Source organism: Geotrypetes seraphini, chromosome 5, assembly GCF_902459505.1.
Source record: "Geotrypetes seraphini chromosome 5, aGeoSer1.1, whole genome shotgun sequence".
NCBI classification, from domain to species: Eukaryota; Metazoa; Chordata; class Amphibia; order Gymnophiona; family Dermophiidae; genus Geotrypetes; species Geotrypetes seraphini.
The window spans coordinates 173,168,976-173,194,743 of NC_047088.1; the positions used below are offsets into that span (position 1 = coordinate 173,168,976).

The 25,768-nt window shown below is 44.0% G+C and overlaps 1 protein-coding gene across 2 annotated transcripts in view; it reads right to left on the bottom strand.

Annotated features, from left to right (window-relative positions):
- The window catches only part of PLCL1 (phospholipase C like 1 (inactive)), a 654,229-nt gene that overhangs the window by 550,792 nt on the left and 77,669 nt on the right, over positions 1-25,768 (bottom strand). For both annotated transcript variants that reach the window (XM_033945219.1, XM_033945218.1), the window contains 2 exons: positions 23,335-23,412; positions 21,299-21,762 (listed from right to left, as the gene is read on the bottom strand). In XM_033945219.1, coding sequence (XP_033801110.1) covers positions 21,299-21,532 — 234 coding nt within the window. In that variant the 5' untranslated portion in view covers positions 21,533-21,762; positions 23,335-23,412. The remainder of the gene's footprint in view (positions 1-21,298; positions 21,763-23,334; positions 23,413-25,768) is intronic.

Below are 25,768 nucleotides of genomic sequence, written 5' to 3' on the forward strand. Positions count from 1 at the left end.
GTAGAGTGTGGGGGTCTGTATTATGTGTTTTCAGTGCTTATCTGGTTACTTTAGGTGGGTTTTTGTGACTTAGACCATGTTTTAAATGGTCTAAATCACAACGTCCAAGTTCCGTCGATCCTGTGCTGTATAACTTTCGGCTATACGTGCAGTACGACTAAGTCCAACTCCCGCCCTCGACACTCCTCCTGAAACGCCCTGTTTAGCTTTGGTTGTTCAGCGGCACTATGAAGGCCTAGTTTGTTTAGAAATAAGTCCAAAACCCGTTTTTATTATCAGCATTTTGGACGTATTTTGACAATGTTCGTCCAAGTGCCGACTTAGGCCGGTTTTTGGACGTTTTCTCTTTCAATTATGAGCCCCAATGTACACAGAGAAAATGTTAATTATCATTTATATTCGGGGGGTGGGTCAAAGAGGTCATGGCAGATGACTTTAAAATATGCAATGTCACCTCAGTAACAACTATACAAAAATAGACAAATATACCCCCTCCCTAGTTACTAAACCGTGATAGCAGTTTTTAGCACAGGGAACTGTGCTGAATGCCCCACACTGCTCCTGACACTCATAGGCTCCCTGAGCTAAAAACTGCTATTAAGGTTTAGTAAAAGGGGGTCATAGTGCAAAATATAGACAGCAGATATAAATTCAGACACATTTTGATCACTAAATAAATAAACAACATTTTTCCTACCTTTGCTGTCTGGTGATTTCATGAGTCTCTGGTTGCACTTCCTTCTTCTGACTGTAAATCCAATATTTCTTTCTTTCTGCCTTTCTTTCTTCCTTCCTCATGCATGCTTCCTCTCCTCCAGACCTCATTCCATTCCCCAACCAACATCTCTCTCTCCATGCATGAGTCCAACTTTTTCTTCCTCTCTCACTGCCCCCTCCCCTTTCTTTCTTTCTTTCTGTCTTTCTTTCTCTCTCCCTGCCCCTTTCTTTCTGTTTGTCTTTCTCCCTGCCTCCCTTTCTTTCTATCTCCCTGCCCCCCCAAGCCACCATCGCCGATTTCTCCCTGCTTCCCCAACGCCAAGCCAGGTGCATACAAGTGCTGGGCCCACAAGCCTCTCCCCCCGCCCGCCCCCGACATCAATTCTGATGTCAGAGAGGAAGTTCCAGGCCAGCCAGGCAGCAATTGGCTGGCCCGGAACTTCCTCTCCAATGTCAGAATTGATGTCAGGGGGGAAGGCTGTGGGCCTGGCACTTGTATGCACCTGGCATCAGGAAAGCAGGGAGAACAGAACACAAAGGCAATGCGAGTCTATCGCAGAGCCCAGGATGGGCTCCGCGATCAACTCACGTTGCCTTTGTAATCTACTGGTCGATCGCAATCGACCTTTTGGGCACCCCTGCTATATAGTATTAGTATTTTCCCTCCTTTATTTTATTGATTGGCTTTTCTTTCCTCTCCATGTTTTAGCCTGTAAACTGTTTTGACCTACATGACTAAAGTTTTTAATAAACATAAACTTTATATTCAAATACAATAGGTATTTTCCTGTCCCTGGAAGACTTACAATCTAAGGACCCTTTTTATAAAGCTGTGGTAGCGATTGCCCTCAGCAAATGCACCGAAGCATATTCATTTCCTATGAGCTTTGATTCACTTACCACAAGAGAATAGCTACTGCAGCTTTCTAAAAGTGGCCCTAAATTTGTACAGGAGCCAATGAAGAGTGAAGTGAGTAGCCCAAGGCCACAAGGAGTATCTATGGAATTTGAACCCTGGCTTCCCAAGTCAACAGCTCTGACCACTAAGATGCGAAAGGACTGAGTCATAAGAACAAAAGCATTGCCATGCTGAGACAGACCAAAGGTCCATCAAGCCAAGTATCCTGTTTCAAACTGTGACCAACCTAGGTTACAAATACCTGGCAAGATCCCAAAAGAGTAAAGTAGATTTTATGCTGCTTATCCTAGGAATAAGCAATGGAGTTTCCCATGCCCATCTTAATAATGGCTTATGGACTTTTAGGAAATTATCCAAACCTTGTAAACTGCTTTTTATCACATCCTCTAGCAATGAATTCCAGAGTTTCAGTACATGTTAAGTGAAGAAATATTTTCTCTGATTTGTTTTAAATTTACTACTTTATAGCTTCATTGCATGCCTCCTAGTCCTAGTATTTTTGGAAAGAGTAAACAAGCAATTCATATCTACCCATTTCACTCCACTCATTATTTAATAGATCTCTATCATATCTCCCATGAGTCCAGTGGCGTAGGATGCACCTGGGGCAGTGGCACCCTTTGCCCTCTTCTCCGACCATTCCTTCCTTGCTCATCCCCCCTGTGCGTGTGCCTTCCCTTCCTACCCAATACTCTTTAACTCTTTGCTGGAGCAAGCAGCATCTCCAACCTGCAGCCCACACCAGCCTTGGCTCTCCCTATGACATCACTTCCTAGTCCCATGATCAGGAAGTGACTTCAAAGGGTGAGCTGAGGCCAGCGCAAGCAGCAGGCTGGAGATGCATCAATGAACAGCCAAAGAGGCATGAGGAGGGTAGAGGAGAGATGCTGGCACCCCCACCAAGATGGCATCTGGGGCAGTCCTATGCTACTACCTGAGCCATCTCTTCTGCAGAGCTGACAAGTCCTAGCCACTTTAGCCTTTCCTCACAGAGAAGTCCCATCTTCTTTATCATTTCATCATCCTTCTCTGTACGTTTTTTAATTCCGCTATATATATTTTTTTCTGATACAATGAACAGAATTGCACACAGTATTCAAGATATAATTGCACGAAGAGTAATACAAAAGGGTTGCATCATTGAGGGATACAAAGGCATTATAACTTTCTCATTTTTGTTTTCCATTCCTTTCCTAATAATTCCTAATATTTTATTTGCTTTCTTAGCTGCTGCTGCACAGTGAGCAGAAGGTTTCAACATATCATCAATGATGACACCTAAATCCTTTTTCTGGGCAGTGACCCCTAATGTTGAACCTTGCATCACTTAGCTATAGTTTGGGTTTCTCTTTCCCACATACATCACTTTGTAGTTGCTCACATTAAATGTCATCTGCCATTTGGATGCCCAGTCCCCCAGTCTCGTAAGGTTTTCTTATAATTTTTCACAATCCCTCTTGCAATTTAACATTTTTTAATAATTTGTGTCATCAGAAAATTTAACACCCCCCCCTTTTGCACAACCACACAAGAGGCTTTTAGCGCCAGCCAGCATGCTGAATGCTCTGCGCTGCTTTGACAGTCAAACAGTTCCTATAAGTGTCAGAGCAACGCAAAGCATTCAGGACACCGGCCAGCGCTAAAAACCTCTTGTGCAGTTTTGTAAAAGTGGGGATTAATTACTTCACTAGCTATGCCAATCTCTAGATCAATTATAAATATGTTAAAAAGCAGCAGTCCCAGCACAGACCCTGGGAAACTCCACTATCTAATCGCAAAAAATATACTGTGCAGAATACTGAGATAACTTCTCGTATACTGCCAAAAATGTACTTCCCAGTAAGATTTCAAATTCAAAAATTAGAATTCATCTCTCTTGCTTCACAAGGATTTTTTTCTCCAGTAAAAGGACTAGCCCCCCTCTTTTACTAAGGCACGCTAGCTGTTTTAGCACGCGCTAAATGCTAACGCATCCATAGACTTTAATGGATGCGTTGGCATTTAGCACATGCTAAATCGGCTAGCACGCCTTAGTAAAAGGACCCCTAAATTCTTTAAAAAGATTTCTCATTCACTCTTATTCTTTAATCTGTTTTTCTCTTTATACTCTTTGCTCCTTTGCCTCTTCTTACTCTATCACGTTTTATACTAACAGGAGGAAAAAGCCTCAGATCCCCGTATGCCACCAGCTTGTTAAACTTGCAGGCAATACTTGAAATGGAAATTACCTCATAGGCTTAAACAACCTCTACTGCTCCCAATTTTTGTGTGATTAAAGTAAATATTAAACAGTGTGAAAAAACGTTCTTATAATTTCTTCAAAGTTTTACCAGAGTCTTAAACTTCTGCACAATTCTGTTGCAAAAATCCTTGCTGATAGAGTAAGAAGAGAAAAAAAAATTAAAGAATAAGAGTGAATGAGAAATCTTTTTAAAGAATTTAATCCTTTCACTAGAGAAAAAAATCCTTGTGAAGCAAGAGACAGGAACTCCACTATCTACCCTTCTCCATTGAGAATACTGATAATTTAACCCTACTCTGTTTTCAATCTTGAAACCAGTTCTTAATCTAAAATAGGGCATTATCTCCTATCCTATGACTTTCTCATTTCCTCAGGAGTCATTCATGAAGTACTTTGTCAGATGCCTTTTGAAAATCCAGATACACAATATTGACCAACTCACCTATTCACCCCTTCAAAGAAATGTAGTAGATTGGTGAGGCAAGATTTCCCTTGACTTAATCCATGTTGGCTTTGTCTCATTAATCCATGCTTATGTATACAGTATGCTCTGTAATTTTGTTCTTTATAATAGTCTCTACCATTTTGCCCAGCATCAACTCCAGGCTCACTGGTCTATAATTTTCCAGATCACTTCTGGAACCCTTTTTAAAAATTGGTGCTATATTGGCCACCCTCCAATCTTCTGGTACCATGGTTGATTTTAAAGATACATTACATATTACTAACAATAGCCTGCACTGTTTGAATGAAGTTGAGCTATATATATGATTGGACTCAAGAGTTCCAAATTCAATTCAGTCCACATGCTCAAAAACAAAGTAACAAAATAGGCAATAGCAATAAAAATATTCACAAACTCACCCCAGTCTACCCAGTTATTAGGATATACCCCAAACAGAAGCTTAGGGCTCTTTTTATCAAGAAGCGGTAGAATCTTTTACTATGGGTCAGCAAGGTAAATGCTCTGATGCTCAGCGTATTTACCTCACCGGCCCAAGGTAAAACGTTCTACTGCTGCTTGATAAAAGGAGCCCTTAATTACTTGTGCAATTTCATTCCTTATCCAATCAGTCTCTTTTCTTCCTCCATTTCTCTCTAACCTTCTGCTTAGGTGAACATACAGGATCCCATGCTTATATAACAGTGCCTCGCTGTCCATCCTCATACTTACATCCCAGCACCATAATAATCTAAAAGCATCAAAAGCTAGAGCAATTGGTAAAACACCTAATGTTTTCAATAAGCAAGTGCCTTTGTTTTCCCATACACATAAATATATTGTATACTATTACAATAAGAAAACAGGCTTTCTAAAATCAGACATAGAGATTAGGTTTTTCACACTCAAGGACTGCCATGTTCACATCACATCCCAGAATAAACTGTAGTATGCAGTGTTATTTCTGTGTATACTATCACTGTTAATATCCATCCATATTTAGATCCACCAGAAACACTTCATTAGCTTTAAAATAATAGTGCAATGGCCTTGCATGGAAAGTGATATGAATGGAGTATAAAAAGAATGCATTAACACCCTATTTCACTGATTCAATTTATTTTTCATTTTGAAATAGAGTTCCATTTTTTATGTAGACGCTCATGAGTTCTAGAACCCCTTCTTGCAGTGTAGTATTTCCGAACTGAAAATCACAATGTGTCCTGATGCTGACATTCAATGACAACACAGCTAACATTAGCACACAGAGGGGAACTGACTGCAATCCAGCAAAATGCCAGATCCTATCTTCCCTTTATCATCCTGTCTGCATTAACCCTGCATTAACCACAGGTAAAAGTTCTTATAAGCTGGGTAAACAGGGGTGGGAAGAGGGGAAAAGAGAGTAGGGAGAGGAAAGGAAAGACATCCTCCTATATTATATAAGAAATTGCAACTTAGACAGAGTCTAAGATTTGTCCCTTAGTATTTGCTCACATAATATATTATACTGTGATCCTTAATAATAAGTTGCCACTCAATGTCCATGTGGAAAAAGCAATGTTACTTACCGTAACAGTTGTTATCCAGGGACAGCAGGCAGCTATTCTCACTAGTGGGTGATGTCATCCGACAGAGCCCCGATACGGACATCTTGCAAGCATGTCTTGCTTGAAGAAACTCAGAAGTTTCGAGATGCCCGCACCGCGCATGCGCCAGTGCCTTCCCGCCCGATGTACCGGGCGCGTCTCCTCAGTTCAGGTAGCTAGCCTGAGAAGCCAACCCAGGGGAGGTGGGTGGGACGTGAGAATAGCTGCCTGCTGTCCCTGGATAACAACTGTTACGGTAAGTAACATTGCTTTATCCCAGGACAAGCAGGCAGGTATTCTCACTAGTGGGTGACCTCCAAGCTAACCCCAATGGGATGGTGGGAGAGTTGGCAACTTAAGAGAACAAATTTTGTAACACTGTTTGGCCAAACTGTCCATCCCGTCTGGAGAAAGTATCCAGACAATAATGAGAGGTGAATGTATGAACCGAGGACCAAGTGGCAGCCTTACAAATCTCCTCAATCGGTGTCGATCTGAGGAAGGCTACAGAGGCTGCCATTGCTCTGACCTTATGGGCTGTGACCTTACAGGGAAGGGATAATCCAGCCTGGGCATAGCAGGAAGAGATACAAGCCGCCATCCAGTTGGAGATGGTGCGCTTCGATACCGGTCGTCCCAACTTGTTTGGATCAAAGGAGACGAAAAGTTGAGGAGCAGTTCTGTGTGGCTTTGTGCGATCCAAGTAGAAAGCTAGAGCACGTTTACAGTCCAGAGTGTGCAAAGCAGATTCCCCAGGATGAGAATGAGGCTTTGGAAAGAACACCGGAAGCACGATGGATTGGTTGATGTGAAATTCAGAGACCACTTTAGGTAAGAATTTTGGATGAGTAAGGAGAACCACCTTGTCATGATGGAATACAGTGAACGGTGGATCCGCCACTAGGGCCTGAAGCTCACTGACTCGACGAGCTGACGTGAGGGCCACTAGAAAAACCACCTTCCAGGTGAGATACTTGAGTGGAGCCGTGTTGAGAGGTTCAAACGGAGGCTTCATAAGATGAGAGAGGACAACATTGAGATCCCAAACCACAGGAGGAGGTTTGAGAGGAGGGTTGACATGAAAAAGTCCTTTCATAAATTTGGAAACCACAGGATGAGCAGACAAAGGTTTCCCTTGTAGAGGCTGATGGAAAGCCGCAATAGCACTCAGGTGGACTCGTATAGAGGTAGACTTGAGGCCAGACTGGGACAGGTGTAGAAGATAATCCAATACAGAAGATAGGGAAGCTCGCTGAGGTTCCGTGGCATTGGAAATACACCAGGAAGAGAATCTAGTCCATTTTTGGGAATAGCATTGTCGAGTAGCAGGCTTCCTGGAAGCCTCCAAGACCTCCCTCACTGCTTGAGAGAACTGGTGAGGAGTTATGTTGAAAGGAACCAAGCTGTCAGGTGGAGGGACTGCAGATTGGGATGAAGTAGTGAACCTTGATGTTGAGTGAGTAGTGAAGGAAACACTGGAAGAAGTACTGGCTCCCTGCTGCTGAGTTGAAGTAGAAGGGAGAACCAAGGTTGTCTGGGCCACCGAGGAGCAATCAGAATCATGGTGGCATGGTCTAATCTCAATTTGACTAGAGTCTTTTGAATGAGAGGAAAAGGAGGAAACGCATATAGGAAACGTTTGCTCCAATCCAGCAGAAAAGCATCTGCCTCCAGGCGATGAGGAGTGTAGATCCTGGAGCAAAATTGAGGCAGCTTGAAGTTGTGGGGGGCTGCAAAGAGGTCGATCTGAGGTGTCCCCCACTGAGCAAAAATCTGATGAAGGGGGTCGGAGTGGAGCGTCCATTCGTGAGGCTGAAGTAGACGACTCAATTTGTCCGCCAAGACGTTGTCCTTCCCCTGAATGTAGACTGCTCTGAGGAAGGTGTTGTGGCGAACCGCCCAATCCCAGACTCGAAGAGCTTCCTGACAAAGAGGGGCCGAGCCCGTGCCCCCTTGTTTGTTGACATAATACATGGCGACCTGATTGTCTGTGCGAATAAGGACCACCATGTCGTGAAGCAGATGTTGAAAAGCTTGGAGGGCATTGAAGATGGCCCTGAGCTCCAGAAGATTGATTTGATGGAGTCGTTCCGCACTGGTCCAGAACCCCTGAGTGCGAAGACCATCCAGATGGGCCCCCCATGCATAGTTCGATGAATCGGTCGTTAGAACTTTCTGATGGGGAGGAGAATGAAACAGCAAACCTCTGGATAGATTCGAAGAGGTCATCCACCAGAGAAGAGACTGCCGTAGAGCAGGAGTGACCACAATGTGACGAGATAACGGGTCGGACACCTGAGTCCACTGAGATGCCAGAGTCCATTGAGGGATCCTGAGATGTAGTCTGGCAAAAGGCGTCACATGAACTGTAGATGCCATGTGGCCTAAAAGGACCATCATGTGCCTCGCTGAGATGGATTGGCGAGAAGACACTGACTGGCAGAGTAGAAGGAGAGCATGTAAGCGTGGAGGAGGAAGGAATGCTCGAAGTTGAATGGTATCCAGGACAGCCCCTATGAAGGGGAGAGACTGGGTGGGCTGAAGATGAGACTTTGGAAAGTTGAACTCGAAGCCCAAGCTCTGCAGAAAACAAATGGTGGTCAAGGTCGCCGAAATGACCTTGGGAGCGGACGGGGCCTTGATGAGCCAGTCGTCGAGGTAAGGGAACACCTGGAGACCCATGTTCCGGAGTGCAGCGGCCACCACTACCAGACACTTCGTGAAGACTCTGGGCGACGAAGATAGGCCGAAGGGAAGCACTCGATACTGCAGATGCAGATGTCCCACCCGGAATCTGAGGAACTTGCGGGAGGCCGGATGAATCGGGATGTGAGTGTAGGCCTCCTTGAGATCCAGAGAGCATAACCAATCGTTCTGCTCGATGAGGGGATAAAGAGAGGCAAGGGTCAGCATGCGGAACCGTTCCCTGACCAAAAACTTGTTGAGGACCCGAAGGTCCAAAATGGGACGCAGATCGCCCGTCTTCTTCGGGACCAGGAAGTACCGGGAGTAAAACCCCTGGTTTTGTTGATCCACCGGTACCGGCTCGACGGCCCGAAGCCGGAGCAAAGCCTGAGCTTCCTGGAGAAGAAGAGCGGTCTGTGTGGAGTTGGAAGGATACTCTCTTGGAGGATGGTCCGGGGGGACCCGTTGGAAATGAAGAGAGTATCCCTCTCTTACGATGGAGAGGACCCAGAGGTCCGTGGTGATCGCCTCCCATCGATGACAAAAATGATGGAGACGACCCCCTATGGGAAAAAATGGGGTAGGCAGAACGAGATCGGTTATGCTCCCTGGAGGAGAGTCAAAAAGGCTGAATAGCCTTGGGAGCAGCCGGCATCTGAGGCTTTTGCTGAGTCTTCTGAGGCGGCTGTCGCTTTGCAGGCTGTCTCGCAGGAGGGGCCTGCCTCGGTTGATAACGCCTTTGGTAGATTATAGGCGGTCTAGAAGGACGAGACTGTTGTGGTTTAGGCTTAGGCCTCATGATAGACTGGAAAGATTTTTCGTGGTCTGACAGTTTTTTAGTAACAGTCTCGACAGACTCATCGAACAGATCCGCTCCCGCACAAGGCACATTTGCAAGTCTGTCTTGGAGATTCGGATCCATATCAATGGTGCGAAGCCAAGCCAGTCGACGCATGGCGACCGAGCAGGCCGCAGCACGAGCCGAGAGCTCGAAAGCATCATAGGAGGATTGCATCAATTGGAGGCGCAACTGGGACAGGGTCGCCACCACCTCCTCAAACTCAAACCGAGCCTCAGCATCGATGAAAGGTGTGAACTTGCGGAGTACCGGCAAGAAAAAATCCAAATAGGACGAGAAGAAAAAATTGTAATTGAGCACTCGAGTCGCCATCATTGAATTTTGATAGATACGTCTACCAAACTTATCCATCGTTCTCCCCTCCCTGCCAGGAGGCACGGAAGCGTAGACTTGGGAGGGGTGCGAACGTTTAAGGGAAGACTCGACTAGGAGGGACTGATGAGAGAGTTGAGCTCCCTCAAACCCCTTGTGGTGCACGATGCGGTATCGAGCATCCAACTTGCTAGGCACCGCAGGTATGGAATACGGTGTCTCCAAACACCGCATGAGAGTCTGGTCAAGTAACTTATGCAGGGGAAGCCGAAGTGTCTCCGCCGGAGGATGAGGTAAATGCATGGTGTCCAGATACTCCTTAGAGTACTTTGACCCAGTATCTAAGGTCACATCTAAGTCATCCGCCATCTGTCTGAGAAAGGATGAAAAGGAAAGTTGGTCCGCCAAGGCCGGCCGGCGAGACGGACTAGAAGACGTGGAAGCCTCCGGTTCCAGGGAGAGCTGAGAGCGGCATGGAGAGTATGAGGTAGATGGTTCTTCATACTCCGGTCCCTCTGGCTGGGATAAATCTGAGGATGAGTATCCCATACGCTGCATTTTCTTCTGTGGAGACACCTCCGAATGACGCGAGGAGTGTCTAGAAGAATGTCGAGATCGATGCCCCTCCCGATGCCGGGATGGGGAACGTGATCTTCGATGCATCGATCGATCCCTTGAAGCCTCGAAGGAATGGATTGGACTCGATGCAGTGGAGCGCATGGGAGGCAACGATGCCGACTCACGCAGTGCCACCCAAGTCTGGTATGGAGTGCGAAAGAACTCCTCCTGCGATGCAGTATGCCCAGGACTCCGATTATCAGGGGCCGATGTAGTACCCTGGTGACGTGGAGGTGTAATGGGCTCTAAAGGCGGCATGTCAGAAAGGGAAGCCCGCCTAGTGGGTTCCGCCGCCCTCCGCCGCTCCCCCTCGTCGAGCAGGGAAATCGAACGACGAGGAGGAGGAGGAGGGGGCGGACCGCTCTCCGGGACCGGGACCGTAGTATCGCCCTGAATATTAGCGATAAGCCTCGGTCCCATCGTCCGCATGAGCTCAACAAATTGAGCTTCGAGCAGGGATTTAAGCGATGCCGATATGGAGGGATCCGCACCGAAAGGGGGTCCTCCTGCACGGTCATCGCGTTCCTTCGTGGTCGAGTGCTTCTGCTTGGTAGCTTTGGGCACTTTTATGACCACGGGAGGAACAGTGGAAGGCGGTACCTGAACCGAGGAGACGGGAGCAGGAACCGATGCTGAACTCGATGCAGAAGCCGGTGTGAACGATGCTGGCTTCACGATGCTCGATGCATGAGTCGCAGATGCAGGCTTCGAACAGACCGGTGAAACATCTGTCGAAGTCGAAGCAGATGGCTCCTTAGAAGACTCCATCTTAAACATGGACTCCCAAAGTAAGCAGCGCCGTTTAAAAGAGCGCGCTGTGAGCGTGGAACAAGGCCGGCACGATTTCGGAACGTGTTCTGGACCAAGACACTGAAGACAGCGCCGGTGTGGGTCCGTCAACGAAATCGCACGCTGGCACTTGCTGCACTTTTTAAAACCGGTGATAGGCCGGGACATAGGCCGGAAAAGTGACGTTGCTAGGTCGAAGGAGCTAGGTCGCAGCCACGAGGCCGGCCTGGCCGAACCGCCGGACGAAATAATTGTAACTTTTTTTTTTTTTTTTTTTAAATAGAAATAAAAGTTCAAAGAAAGTAAGTAAAACAATAAAACGCGGGGAAAGAAGGCAAAATACTGAAATTTCAGTCAGCGCAGAATTGAAGAGAACTTCTCAGCTCCGCGGAAAGAAAAGAACTGAGGAGACGCGCCCGGTACATCGGGCGGGAAGGCACTGGCGCATGCGCGGTGCGGGCATCTCGAAACTTCTGAGTTTCTTCAAGCAAGACATGCTTGCAAGATGTCCGTATCGGGGCTCTGTCGGATGACATCACCCACTAGTGAGAATACCTGCCTGCTTGTCCTGGGATAATGGGTGTATCTCATAGATGAAGCCCCACTTTTTGAGTGATAAAGACATAGGGATACTTTTACAAAGCCATGCCAGTGATTCCTGCGCAGCAAATACAATCAAGCCCATTGGAACTGAATGGAATTTGTTGTATTCACTGTGCAGGAATTGCTTGTGCAGCTTTATAGAAGGAGCCCATAGAGAGGTGTACACCTATATCAACACACACTAACAAACCCCTTAATGGCATAGCTGAAACAGCCCAAAAATCTTAAGTTTGCATAAAATGGCTTGGTTTAAAAGAAACACTGCATTTAGGGAAGGAAATGATATTCTGAGTTCTGAGATAAAATATTTAAGAAACCATGCATCCACAATTTCCCCCTGTACTGTATAACCTTTATATCCAAGTCATGTCACATTGACATAACACACTGTAAATTCCCTTAATTATTCAAAACACAGGTTCCCAAACATTTCCTGGGCTTTCAGGATATCCACAACAAATATATGCATTAAAAAAATCTGTATGCAATAAAAACACTGAATGCAGATCTATCTCATGCACATTCTTTGCAAAATCCTGAAAACTTTCTGGTTGGGTGTCCCTTAGGACAAGTTTGGAAACCCACTGAACTAGAGACAATAATTAAATCTCACTGGGGTCTATATTTATCTGTATATGTTTACACTAGTCTTATAGCCTGTTACATTAATGGGTGCTAGAATATATGTGTGTGTGTCTGTCTTTATTTCTTTCTCTCTCTCTCCTTAGCCACTTTCTTTGGCAACATTTTTTTAGACTTCCCTTAAGTTAAGATGCAGCTGCTTTAAGGCTAACGGCTCCCTTAGTTATTTTGAGAATTTTATTTTTTAGTTCAAACCCGTCGTCGCGGCTCCTCTCTCGATCTCCGCCTGTGTCGGAAGCGTTCTCCGATGCAGGTGTGACTCGAGAGAGGAGCCTCCGCTGCGGCGGCTTTGTATATTGGAAAATGTTCCGCTCTGCAAAAATCAGAAATGTGTGGTGGGTGTGGAATAAGATACCGGACAAGGAAAGAGGGAGTGTTGGTTTGTTTACTTTTGAAAACTTAGAAGGAGGGTCTTGAATCTGTGAGTTATGGGAAGCCAATGTGATATAGCAGAGGAGTGATGTGATCAAATTTATTGGAGACGTTAGGTACTGATATTTTGCTGTGTAAATAGAACTACTTTTGATTTGAAGCGTTAAGGGATAATTTATTTTTGCTGAGCCACAATGTTATATAGGTGAGAGACTGATCTATGTTCTGAATTTCTGTGGCATAGTAGGGTCTATGGGGCAGTGTAAAAAAAGGAGTGAATCCTAAAGTTTGAACAAGTCTTGGAAGAGGTGCAGGGAAAATTTTTGAAAATATTGGAGTGAGAATTTAGCTGAAGCCGGGCGGAATTTAGCCGAAGCCGGGCAGATAACAATGCGCATGCTCGCTCATGACTCCGTGTCTCCATATATGAACAGCGCATTATTTGGCAGCGGGAGCGGCTGAGAGGGAGCATTAGATGGGGATCGCCGGCTGCCAGCAATCAGCCGCACCGTGGGAGAGCCTCCTCTCGCGTCTGCCCTCCACCGACAGCCGCCTCAAGTCGTCACGGCCTGCAGGCGATGCCAGCCACCTCACCTGGAAGCCCTCCTCCCGGCAGCCGACTGAAGCCGAGCCGCGAGTGTGGGGCCAGTTTATTTTTAATTTTGAAGGTGCCATGGTGGCTCCCCTCACTGCAGCGGCGCGAGGTGGAGAGCAGGGAGGCTTGTCTGGTGCGCATGCGCACTCCTACCGGCCACAGCCTGACAGATCAGATCTCAGGGAACACGCCAGTAAGAGTGCGCATGCGCGCTTAACATTTTATTATTATAGATACATATTCAGTTCTTCACTACATCTATATAGTTCTGGACAGTGTACAGTCTAGTAAAGTACTTCAGGAATTATCCAGGCTGATTAAATTTTTATCAAGACAAAATTTATTGGTTTAGATCTGTGTAGCATTGGAAGTATGTCGGGGGCACAGTTAGATAGATGCTATTTTATTAAAGTTCTCTGGTTAAGTATGATTAGAAAAATCACAGTCCTAAAGTAAACCAAATAACTTTATCTGGTTAATTTTAGGTTAGTATATCCATTGCTCCCGATTTAACCATAAAAGCCAACTGAATATCTGATTAAAGCTAACCAAATAACTTGTCCAGTCAGCTTCTTCCCACTTCATAGTGGCCTCAGTGCATTTAGCCACAAATAACACAATTATTCCCTGAATAAAGCAGCATAAATTAAACATTAAGCTCTCATATAATGGGTAAAATCAACAACAAAATTGTGTTCTCTCCATTATCCAGTGTCACATTGCATAACATCGAAGAACAGAACTTAACAATTCAGGGATAGGTGGCACATAATATTAGTAGTATGAATAAAAACTGCTATTAGTTTTAAAAGATTTGTTTGCAACCCCCCAGTACATTCACAATAAAAAGCTAATTAACAGAGTCAAGCTATGGTGACTTAAAGAGAAGAGCAGGAAGATGGCTGCTCTCTCCAATAGCACTAACTACAATGGGGAAAAGAAGGGGAAAGACTCAAACATACCCTTCGGTTTGGGCTTCCACTCCCCACCTGAGACATTCAGCATTGGAAGTTTGCGGCCTCTGACACCCAGGCTTTGGGTGGCTCCATGAACATCATGGAACTTAACTTGGAAAGGGTGTCGTTAAACCCTGAGATTCATCTTCCACCCCCATGGTCCAGAAGTGCAACGGCATTGGGAAGCATGGTACAGCAGGAGGTGTCTGCCTCTAGTTTAGCTGTCTCTGATGAAGGGACTCCTGCTGCCATTTCCTTGTCAAGTGGATTGATTGAGGCATCTATTTGAGGAGCAGGGAAGTTATCTATGATGCCTTCTGGAAGAACCCCGGTGTTGGATTATCAGCAGAGGTAACAATGAGGATGATATGGGAAGCATTTTAGAGCCTGGACAAGTCCCACTAGGTACGGTCTTCTCAATTTTATAAATGAAATGCAAATGCGAGTATTTCTACACAACTTGAGACTCAGGCTCAGACTTTGCATACTTTCATATGAATTTAACTGAGTTTCTCGAGTCTTCCATGGAAGTGATATCAGGGAAGTTAACTCTTCTGTTCACTTTTGTTTTGGAGCCTGACTGTAACTTGGTGTTGAAATAATACTTTAAGCATATGAACCAGATGTGTGGGGTGGGGGGGGGGGGGGGAGGTTTGGCTCAAATATAAGAATTTTTCCTGACTTGTTATGAGTGACCCAAGTTAGAAGAAGCTTTTTGGCCTTGAAGCCAACAGTTTTGGTTCTATCTGGGACATTTATTTTGAAATTTCCTTCATGTTGTTTTGTAATTTTTGAGTCTAATTCATATTTGTTTCTGGAGCCAAAACAACTTCTGAAATTTTTTATTTTTAAGGAAGTTCAAAAGTTTCTAATGCTTAACTAACTGTTCTAAACCATTGTACAACTCTTTATAAGGGCTATATTTCTTTCCTTTATTCTTGTGTAATTTTGACTCTCCAATTATAGGCTAAAGTATAATGTTTAATATTTCCTTTTCATCTTTAATATATTTGATCTTATTTCATATTACTGTTCATGCATTTCTCTGAATGTATGTGATAAAGTTTCATAAATGAAAAGTTTTAAAAAAGCTAATTAACATATATGAATGGGATGCCATAACATTTTTGTAAAATTTTACTTCAGATAGGAAACTGCCATTTTAGAGTAAGCAGGTCACATGCTCTCCCTTATTAATTGCCCTTATCTTTACATTACTGCAAAAAGAACCATCAGCACCAATGGCTCCAGAAAAGTAAATAAAAATGTCTTTAGAAACTAGAGAGCTGCACGGGAACGGGGACGACGGCAATCCCGTGGGTTCCCCCTTCGGGTCACGGGGATCCTATGGGGACGCCCCCTAGGGTCATGGGGATCCTGTGGGACACCCCCTAGGGTTGCGGGGATCCCATGGGACACCCCTCGTGGTCTCAGGGATCCTGCAGAGTTCAATATAACTCGAGCCGCGAGGCTCGTCTGATTTTCCTACCAGCCCTGCCACGAGGCTCGTCTTCCATTTCCTGCCTGCCCTGCCGCAGCACACATAGCCGATCGGAAGTCTTCCCCGATGTCAGCGCTGACATCGGAAGGAGGGCTTACGGAAGACTTCCGGTCAGCTATGTGTGCTGCGGCAGGGCAGGCAGGAAATGGAAGACAAGCAGTGTTCTCCCTAGCGCCTTTTAGCTGGGCGCTGTGCCCAGCTAATTTAAGTGAGCACCCGGCTGTCCCCCCGCCAGCTCAGCCAGTGCAGAGCCCTCCTCTCAAGCACAGGCTCTGCACTTTCACCCTCTTCTCGGCGCCTTGAAGCCTGCATTTATCACTTCCCTCTCTCCTCTCACTTTTCTGGCCCTCTCTTCCTCTTCTCAGCTCCCCTGAAGTGCTCCAAACTTGCTGTGGGTCACCAGCAGCAATTGTAAACAACCACCAGCAGCCGCCCTGCAGCCTTCCATCTGCTGCGCCCCGCCCCCCTCTGACACAAATTCCTGTGGATGGAAACACTGCAGAGGAGCGTGGGCTTGGGGAGGGGCTTATTACCTCTCAGGGATACCAAAGCTCTAGTCCCGGATCTGTTTCCATTCCAGCGGTAGGAAGCGATGTAATCCAGGTCGCAAGGAGGTCAGGGATAGAGACGGTTCACTGGGCTTAGGCATGGAGGAGCTGCCTTACTACATGCTTTAAGAGGAAAATAAGCTTTTAAATCCTAGGGTGTTTTTGTTTCAGGGCTAAGTTCGGTGATTTTAAGCATTTCCAAAGCTCGTTGTAAGCACCAAAGAGGTGGTTGTCTCGGGGGGGGGGGGGGGAGGGGATATTCAAAGCAATTTCACTGTCCCTAAATGGCTCCGGGTCACTGAAAACTGAGTATGTTGGGGACATTCTGTGGCTGGAGTGAGCATTTGGCTAGTAAAGGACTGATATTCAAGACTTAACTTGCCAAAGTCAATGGGACTGTGCTTAAAACTCAATCCTTCCTTTATGCCATTCACCATAGTCTGTTAAATACTGAATATCCCACTTAACCTAGAGTTTAGCTGACTGTAAAAACCCATAGAGACACTGGATCTGGACAGGGGGGGGAAGAGAGGAGAGAGAGACCAGAAAAGGACCTTGAGGGGGGCTGGAATGCAGACTTGAACCAAAAGGGAGGGGGAAGACAGAGCAGATGCTGGACTAGAGGGGTTAGAGAGGGGAAATACACTGAACTGAGGAGAGAGAGAGATGCCTGGCCCTGGGGAGAAGGAAGACAAAGAGAGTGAGACAGACAGAAAGACCTGGAACAAAGGTGGGAGGACTCAATATGTTAGCTTTGGGAAATGTATATAGCAGATGTCTTTGTATTGTGTTCAAAAGAAAAGGAAATGCATTTCTGGTTTTATTTCTATAGTGTTGAAGTACTTGCTGACCCTTGCTGTGACTGGTGGGGATCCCCAAGCACCGCCAGCAGAGGACCTCCTATAGAGACGGCCAGAACTCCCCTCCACCAAGCACAGCAGTCGCTGGCAATATCCATGAGGTGCTAGCATCTGTGACTCAGGGACACTACTGCTGCCTGCCAAGCTTGGCAAAAGGGACCCCCGGCCAACTGCAAAGGAAGTCCTCAGCTGACAGCTTGGGGGTTCTCATGAGCTGAGTATTTATTTATATTGTATATTTACATTAGAGGCTCTGGTAGAAACCCGTTTACGAAGTATGTGTTCTTCCCAATTAATATTTCTAAATTAATAAAGTGTCTTTACTTATTTGTAAATGGGTCTCTACCAGAGCTTTTAATTCAGTAGCATAATTAAATGAAATAACTATTTCAGAAGTTTATAGGGACGGGCGGGGACGGAGGGGATTCCTTGCGGGGACTGGTGGGGACGGAGGGGATTCCTCGTGGGGATGGGTGGGGACGGAGGGATTTCTCACAGGGACGGGTGGGGACAGAGGGATTCCTCGCAGGGACGGGTAGGATTTTGGAGGGGACGGGTGGGATTTCTGTCCCCGCGTAACTCTCTATTAGAAACCCACCCAAAGACTCTGGAAGGCTTGGCTTCATTTCCTGAGTCTGGTTTCTACTTCTTGGGCTAATTGGGTCTGGGAATGCCAGATGGCAACATTCTATCAGGGGGCAGAGTGTCCTGGGACAGCTATCATGCAACAGTGACACCCACTGGCTGGATCAAGACATATTTGTGGTGGGTTCCTGAGACAATCATTGGCTAAACAAGGTAAAAACAAGAGGAAATACAAATGAAGGCTCAAAGCATCAAACCTCCCTTATGGAGCCAGATCCTATTAAAGTGGAACCCAGAAAGAAACCAAGAAAATTTGATGGGCTAAAAATACTGCAAAAGTGAAGGCTGAGAATTGAGAACTATAATCATAGTTGAGAAAGGTGGAGGAAAGAGACAGGCAGGGGGAAATAGTTGCAATAATCAATTATATTTCTATCAGAGGTCCAAGGCATGTTATTCTTCATTCTTCTACAAAGGACACTGCTTTTAAATGGATGAAACATTTTTTTTTTTAATGCAGCTCCTTAGATTTCTGACACCTAAGAAAGCAGGAAGTATAAGGGAAACATTCTAGCAGAGGGCAAGGAGGAAGGGAGGCATTACACTGAAGCCTACTTAATGAAGTACATTTAAACTGAGTATTAGCATGTGGTTTTAATACACACACTCGTAATTGATATAGCATTCACAAAACTACACTAAATAAATAACATAATTAATCTATACCATGTTAAAGTGGCAATCAGTAGTGCATGGAACATGTCTGTAGTCCAGTCAACAGTAATGCACTCAGGCTATCAACCATAGTAACACCAGCTACCCCCATCCACCTTTACTCTCCAAGAACACTGTCATGGCCCAACATAATCAACTGGTAGGGGAACATCTTTCCCCAAGACATCTATCCCCTTTCTCTCTTAACCAAAAGTTTCAAAGAAGGTGGACTTCAACAACAATATATAAGACAAAAGGGAGTATCAGATCAGTCATGGTCATTTAATGCCTTGCAGTGAATGGGGCAGGAGCAAATGAGAATTGTTTGTGGTCCTCACTTTTTACCTCTTTGGATGGAGTAGTCATTAATTTCAGGGACCAAGAGGCTTGGAAGTTGAACCCCTCAGAATTTTGGAGGGCACTGGGACTTGCAGAAGAGGACTCTGAAGACTTGTACCCCCTCAAAGCTTTCAGGAGGAGCACTGAGGCTCATGCCAGAGTGCCAAGTTGGATTTCAGACTATAGACAGTACATGGTGGAAAGATGGAGGCAGAGTTTGGGAGATATGATACTGACAAACAGATTAGCATGCTAATGCTCTAAGAAAATATTAGCTGCAACTTTTACATTACAATTACATTACATTACAATAGTGACTTATATTCCGCCTGTATCTTGAAGTTCTAAGCGGATTACAGTATAAGATAGCTGGACATTTCCAGGAAGTTACAATTTAGGGGATGCTTACAGTTCTAAGCGGGTTATAATATAAGATAGCTGGGCTTTTCCAGGAAGTTACAATTTGGGGGACGCTTACACAGTAGATGCAGGGAATTACAATTTAGGGGACGCTTACATAGTAGATGCAGGGGGATTACAGCTTAGGGGAGGTTAAATAGTGGAGGCAGAGGGGAGAGGTTGGGGAAGGGAGGAGAATTGAGGTGTTGTTGACTTTTTTGGATTACTGTATATTGTGCTGCTTTATGTGATTTGCAGTAAGAACGTTTAGTATTAATGGACTGTTGGCATGTATTTGCTAGGGACCCGGATTATAAATACTTTCCTGCAATAAAGGAAGGTATTTAAGGATAATGGTGGCACCAATGCTTGCATTGTTGTAAATGTGTAGTTACAGTAGATGCTATTGTCAAGAAATTACCCAACAACTTTACTTTTCAGAATACTCAACAGCAAAAAATAAAACAAAAGTAATGGTCTATGTGTGCTAGTAGAGCTTTAAGACAATTCCACTGCATTATTGCCTATGCTATGAACTGTAATTCTTAAATCTTAATATTAAGAATTATTTTACAGATACAATAATGTCTGCTTATCAATATTTTGCATTTCCACAGCTTTTCACAACCATCCAGCTAGTTTTCACTTCTATACTAATTAGAAAGAACATCCTAGAATCAATTTTGATAAAATAATGCTGGCAATTTTGATTAATAATGCTTAGAACTCCCAATCCTAATCCAAAGGGAAAGCAAAGATAACAAACAAAAACATAAGCCTGCCCAAACTACAAAAGGGAAAAAAAATCATCTTGCTTGTGTAATGTGTCTTTTAAAAATTATTTATGTAAAGGAAAGCACTCAGTTTATAAACCCAAACCAAGGTCTACAGCTACTGACTGGGAGTACATTGTTTGGAAAAAAAAAAAAAAATGCTGGGAGATAATTCATTTAAGTAATCCTGCCCATGAGGAAGGTATGAAACAGGGTTTTTGTCTGGCAGTTTTTCACAAGCGCCAATCAGTCAGCTGGTGATTTTGAGTTTGTCTTATGATAGATGCTGGGTTCACTGGAATCCCTTATTCATAGAGTGCCCCGCTGGGTGAATGTCCCCTTCATGAATTTAATTATTTATTTATTAGGTGGAATTATTAATTATTAGGTGGAATTATTAATTCTGGAAGAATCACCTTGTTCACTTCAATACTGTAAAGACTTTATTTTTGATTCATTCATACAGTGGGGAAGAATGTTGATGTTATAGTAGAGCACACTGTGAACATCTGACCATCCCCCTCTTTTACAAAACAGTTGTGCGGTTTTAGCGTCAGCTGTGGCGGTAACAGCTCTGATGCTCACAGAATTCCTATGAGTGTCATGTTACTGCTGCAGCCAGCGCTAAAAACCGCGCTACAGTTTTGTAAAGGGGGGGGGGGGGGGCATGGTTGGCTCCAGTCATTGAGGTTGCTCTTTCTAGACCATGGTTTGGGTTTAGTTTAGTTCATTGTATCTGATCTACCATCAATATTAACAGAAGTTAAATCTAAGTGGTTTACAATTTAAAAGCGAGGGAGGAAATATTAAAACAATGAAAAAATTATATATACATAATTATATATACTATACATATATATATATATATATATAAATACACACACACACACTAAAACACATCAACAAAACGCAAAATCAACAGATACAAAAGGAATAGAAGGAAAGGAAAGATTACAATATATATCAAGGATAGTAAGGAAAAGAACACAAAAGGGTATACTGTATATACATAAACAAAACTGTAGAAGTTTAAACGACATTCATAGCCATTAGCCAGCACAACTGAAAATACTGACAGAACTTTGAGAAAAAGACTGAAATCGTATTGTGTGTCTGAACAACAGGCATAATTTCAAACTGACAGCTGGAGAGCAGCATGAGACGTTTGCAGGTGCAGAGCGACAAAGTCAGAAGGCGACTCTGTGGGGGTAAATGCTGCTATGCTAGTGCAAACCTTACCTTGATGATGCTGCTTCTCCGCGGAGTCATTCTGGCAGCATCCAGGAGACCAGCCTCAGTCTCAGACCCAGTCGGCGTGGTCCCCACCAGCAGGGACATCCCGCTCCTGCGCAACTCTTGCCTGCTGGAGCCCTGCGAGAACTCCGGTGCCGGGTCCAGGCACAGCTCAGAGCCTTCTTCTTTGCCCGCTTCGGCAGAGGCTTGGGCAGGCTCCCGGGCTGCGCTTTCTGCCATATCTCTTCCAAACCGGAGCCAACCCCACCCCTGAAAAGGTGTTAAAGTGGCCCGATTCCACAGGCAGGATGAAGCAAACCCTGAGGCGCCGGCTGTGCGAGGAGTTAATCGAGTGGAACTTTCTTACTCATGCTGGAAAGATGTCATGCAACTCCTGGAAACCAGAGCGAAGGGGGCGTGGGAGACTTGCAAACGGAGCTTCCAGGCTGCAGAGAAAGGAGCAGCAAACCCTTGATGCAAAAATAGAGAGAGAGAGAGAGCAAAGAAATCTTGTCTGTTTTGCTGACAGATGAACACGCAAGTTAAAAAGGAAAGCAGGGCAGACAGCTCCCCCTCCCCTCGCGATCGAGCAGCGACGAGTAGCAGCCCTAGGCGCCGCCGAGAGATGTGGCTAGCAAAAGAGGGCAGCACCACCAGCTTTCATAGCAGGGCAGCTCCAGCTGTAAGCCCAAGATACAAGTCAGTGCCTGATAGGTTTCTCAGCTCCTCCTTTCTGATTGGTTACTAGTATTTCCAGCCCAGCTTATCTTTTCTGTCTGAGACGTGCCCAAGTGAAAACAGATCGTGCTTGAATTAAACCACAGCATCACACTGTACATTTCTTTCTGAACTGGGTCTACAAAAAGAGTTTCTGCTTTTAAAGAAAACTGCACTTAGAAATACGTCCTAAAATGTATTTTCTATATATTTTAGATGTTTGCTGATAATAATTTTAGAAGCAGCTGAACACCTTTTGTGGTTCGAGGGACTAAACAAACCAATATCCAACCCTACACAAGTTCTCTAATTCATGATGCCCTGTTGGGCAAACTATTTGTGGGGCCATTTCCCTGTCTCTGAATAACTAGTTTGTTTCAAAGCTGATACCAAGGTATTAGGTACACTAGGCAATTTTCATCTTTGCATGCCATCCCTGCTTCCCATTCAGCTTTAGGCCTATAGGACTTCCCCTCAAAATTTTGATAAACAATACAATCTGACCCTACCAACACCCTCATCAGAATAACTCTATAAAAACTTGTTGCAGCTATTTAGAAGATTTATCTGAGTAACTTCTGAAGTTACTGGAAAATCTGATCAATATTCAGCCCATGGTGGCCAGCATGTTTTGAAATGCTGGCCAACAAACACCAATTTATACCTATCTATCCAGTGCTAGGCTATATCTAGCTGTCATCATTGAATACCCAAGTCATTGGCTGCTGCCAGAAGGTATCCAGGTATCAACAGTATTCAGTGTCAGTGCCCAAACAGCTATTTAAGCAGTCCAGCTTGCCCAGATTGGTATCTGGGCACTGATAACTCCCAGTTCCACACAGTATAATCATGGTCAATATAGATATTCAGCAGCACTCTCTGATTACGTGCTGCTGAATATCTGCAATAGACCTGGTCAATGGGAGCTGGCTGGATAGAAGCTGCCCTCTTTATAAAGATAGTTAATAAATCCTAATAAATAAATAAAATAAACCCCCTGTGTATTGATTAATTTGTTTGTTTTTTTATTTATCTTCCTTCACTTCCTTACTTCCCCCACCCCCAACACACATTTCCATCCAGTCAACACAATGTACCCAGTTATCTCAGGGCAGAGATGAGGAATACAGGATGGAAAGGGGAGGAGGATGCATGCTGATTTTAGTCAGACAGTGCTGAATGTCTGTGCAGGCCCATTATACTTAACAGAGAAATCTAGAACATGATGGCAGAAAAAGACCATATGGCCTATCCAGTCTGCCCATCTACACCAACTACTCATCTCTACAATCCCTTTCTCTCCCTCAGACAGCCTCTCTGCTTACCCCATGCTGTACTGAATTCAGATATTGTCCTGTCCTCCTCTCTGGCACCTCCACTGTTACACGCATCCACTACCCTTCCTGTAAAGAAATATTTCCTTAGATTAGTACCGAGTCTGCTCCTTTTTCACTCCTAACTGAGTAATTCAGGATACTCAAATGGCTAACCTAAAAATTATCCTTAAAATAATACATTTATCCAGATAATGTTAGCCAGTTATAGTCAGTGGTGGGTCTTACATGTTTAAGTCTGCTGAATATTTGGTTAAAGTTATACACATAACTGATACAGACATCTCTACCCAAACAGAGTCCAGCTGAATATCAGAACCCCCCCCCCCCACCTGCTTTTAAATGTTAGACTGCCAATGCTCTCAAAAAAAAGTTTAATTATATTTTAATTGCACTTTGAATTTTTTTTTTTCAGATTCCTTTTGCACCTATTTATTACATTTGATTCCTCTTCTCTTCAGTAATGTTTGAAATGGGATAAAAACAGTAAATAAATAGCAAACACAGATTCACAGGGCATAAATCAATAGATGCCCCCAGTGCATTTTGATGAAATCTGAAAAAGTACATTTAGAATCCTTAAAAAACTAGTACCAATTTGATTTATGCACATAAATGTATGAAAAACATGTATGCGATTGATTTAAATTTTCAGTTTGTGTTAATATTAGAAAGTTTTAACACTCATACAGTATGCATATTAGAAACAAATCTATGAAATTAATAATAATAATTTAAAAACACCTCCTATACACAAACATTAAGAACATTTCAGAAAAGGAACTGATTTTTTTTTTTTTTGCTTGCTTGCTGCACACATCCCTAATCCTCAAATATCTCTATTTACAACCAAACACTATGGATGTGCACAGCAAAAATGCTTGGTTTGGTTGGTATTCAGTACAATTACTTGTTTAGTTGGTTTTATTTATTTATTTTATGTGATATATCACAATTGACTTTGACAAAGCTTCTATGTGGTTTAAAAAGTGTGGCAGGAGGGAAAGAGGAGAGAGGGTGAAAGCAGAGAGGAGAATTTAGCTATTATAGGACAAAAGGTGGCATTTTGAGTAGTTTCTTAAATGCAATACAGAAGGACTGATTCCTGATGTGTGGGGGAGACCATTTTTCAAGTGAGATGGTTAAATGATAAGTGTGGAAGTGAAGGAAGGTTGTTGTCTGCTGAGCAGAGGGGAGTATAGGGATAAGTAATTTGTTGATATAAAAGGTCGAAGCAGGGGAACAACATTTGAAAACTATTGTGAGGATTTTGAATATGACCCAGTGTTCCAGATGAAGAAGTGGGTTAACACGATCAAAACAGGGAGAAGTTTGGAGGTATTTGACAGCAGTGGACTGGATGAGTTGAAGATGTTTGAGAGAGTGTAAAGGTAGACCAGCATTGAAAGAATTGCAGTAGCTGGCAAGCGATGTACAGTAACTAATGATAATATAAATGACTAAAGAAGTGATGTGGTGAATAAGGGACTAACACAATGAATGCGGGACATAGTGAAAAATGACACCACAGTGTCAACTTGTGGTTTAAAGGAGAACTTGGTGTCAAAAATGACTCCTAAGGTTTTAAAATTCTATTTATGAGGGAGGGGATTGTCATCAATGGAGGGAGGGAGTGGTAGACAGCTACATGTCTACAAGTTCAGGAAAAGAATGGATTCACATTTTAAAAAGTTGAAAAACAATAGGTTAGATTTTAGCCATGTAGAAACCTGTCTAAAGCAGTCATTAAAGAAGAGAAAGCAGAAAGGATCAGCGATGCAACGAGTCTGTATTTTATTAGTATAGCAAAATAGTGTGCAGCCATAATCTTAAATAATAGTTAAAAGTGGAGTGATACTTGAAGAACGCCAAAAGAAAGAATGGAAGGAGTAAAAGAATGCTGGTTTGTTAATTGTCTGAATTATCTTTTATTTACATCATTAATTTCCATTCAAGCTAATGGGGAAACCAATAATATCTATTTATTATTATTTTATAGTGGGGTTTCCCATTCATTTTCAAATACACTTGCTGGCTGGCATTCTAAGGTATCTAGTGCCAGGAAGACCCCCAGGGCACCAAAAGAGCAAAAGACATTAACAGTGGCATGACAACTGTAAGCCACAATGAGAACAGTAAAGAGGTGTAAACAATAATAAAGACCCTAATGGCATTGGAAGAGGAGTACTGTAGCATCAAAATTAGCAGGAAATGCTCAAAGCACTGGGAGAGGTAAAATGTAATGATAATATTAGCTAGGAAACCATTAAGGCACTGGGAGAGGGGCAAAGCAACACTGGCATGGAAAACCAAAGACATCAAGGGAGAAACAAAACAGCACCAATATTGACAGAAAGACCCAAAGCACTGGGAAAGGAACAAAACAGCACCTATATTGGCAGGAGATCTCTAAAGAAGAGGCAGA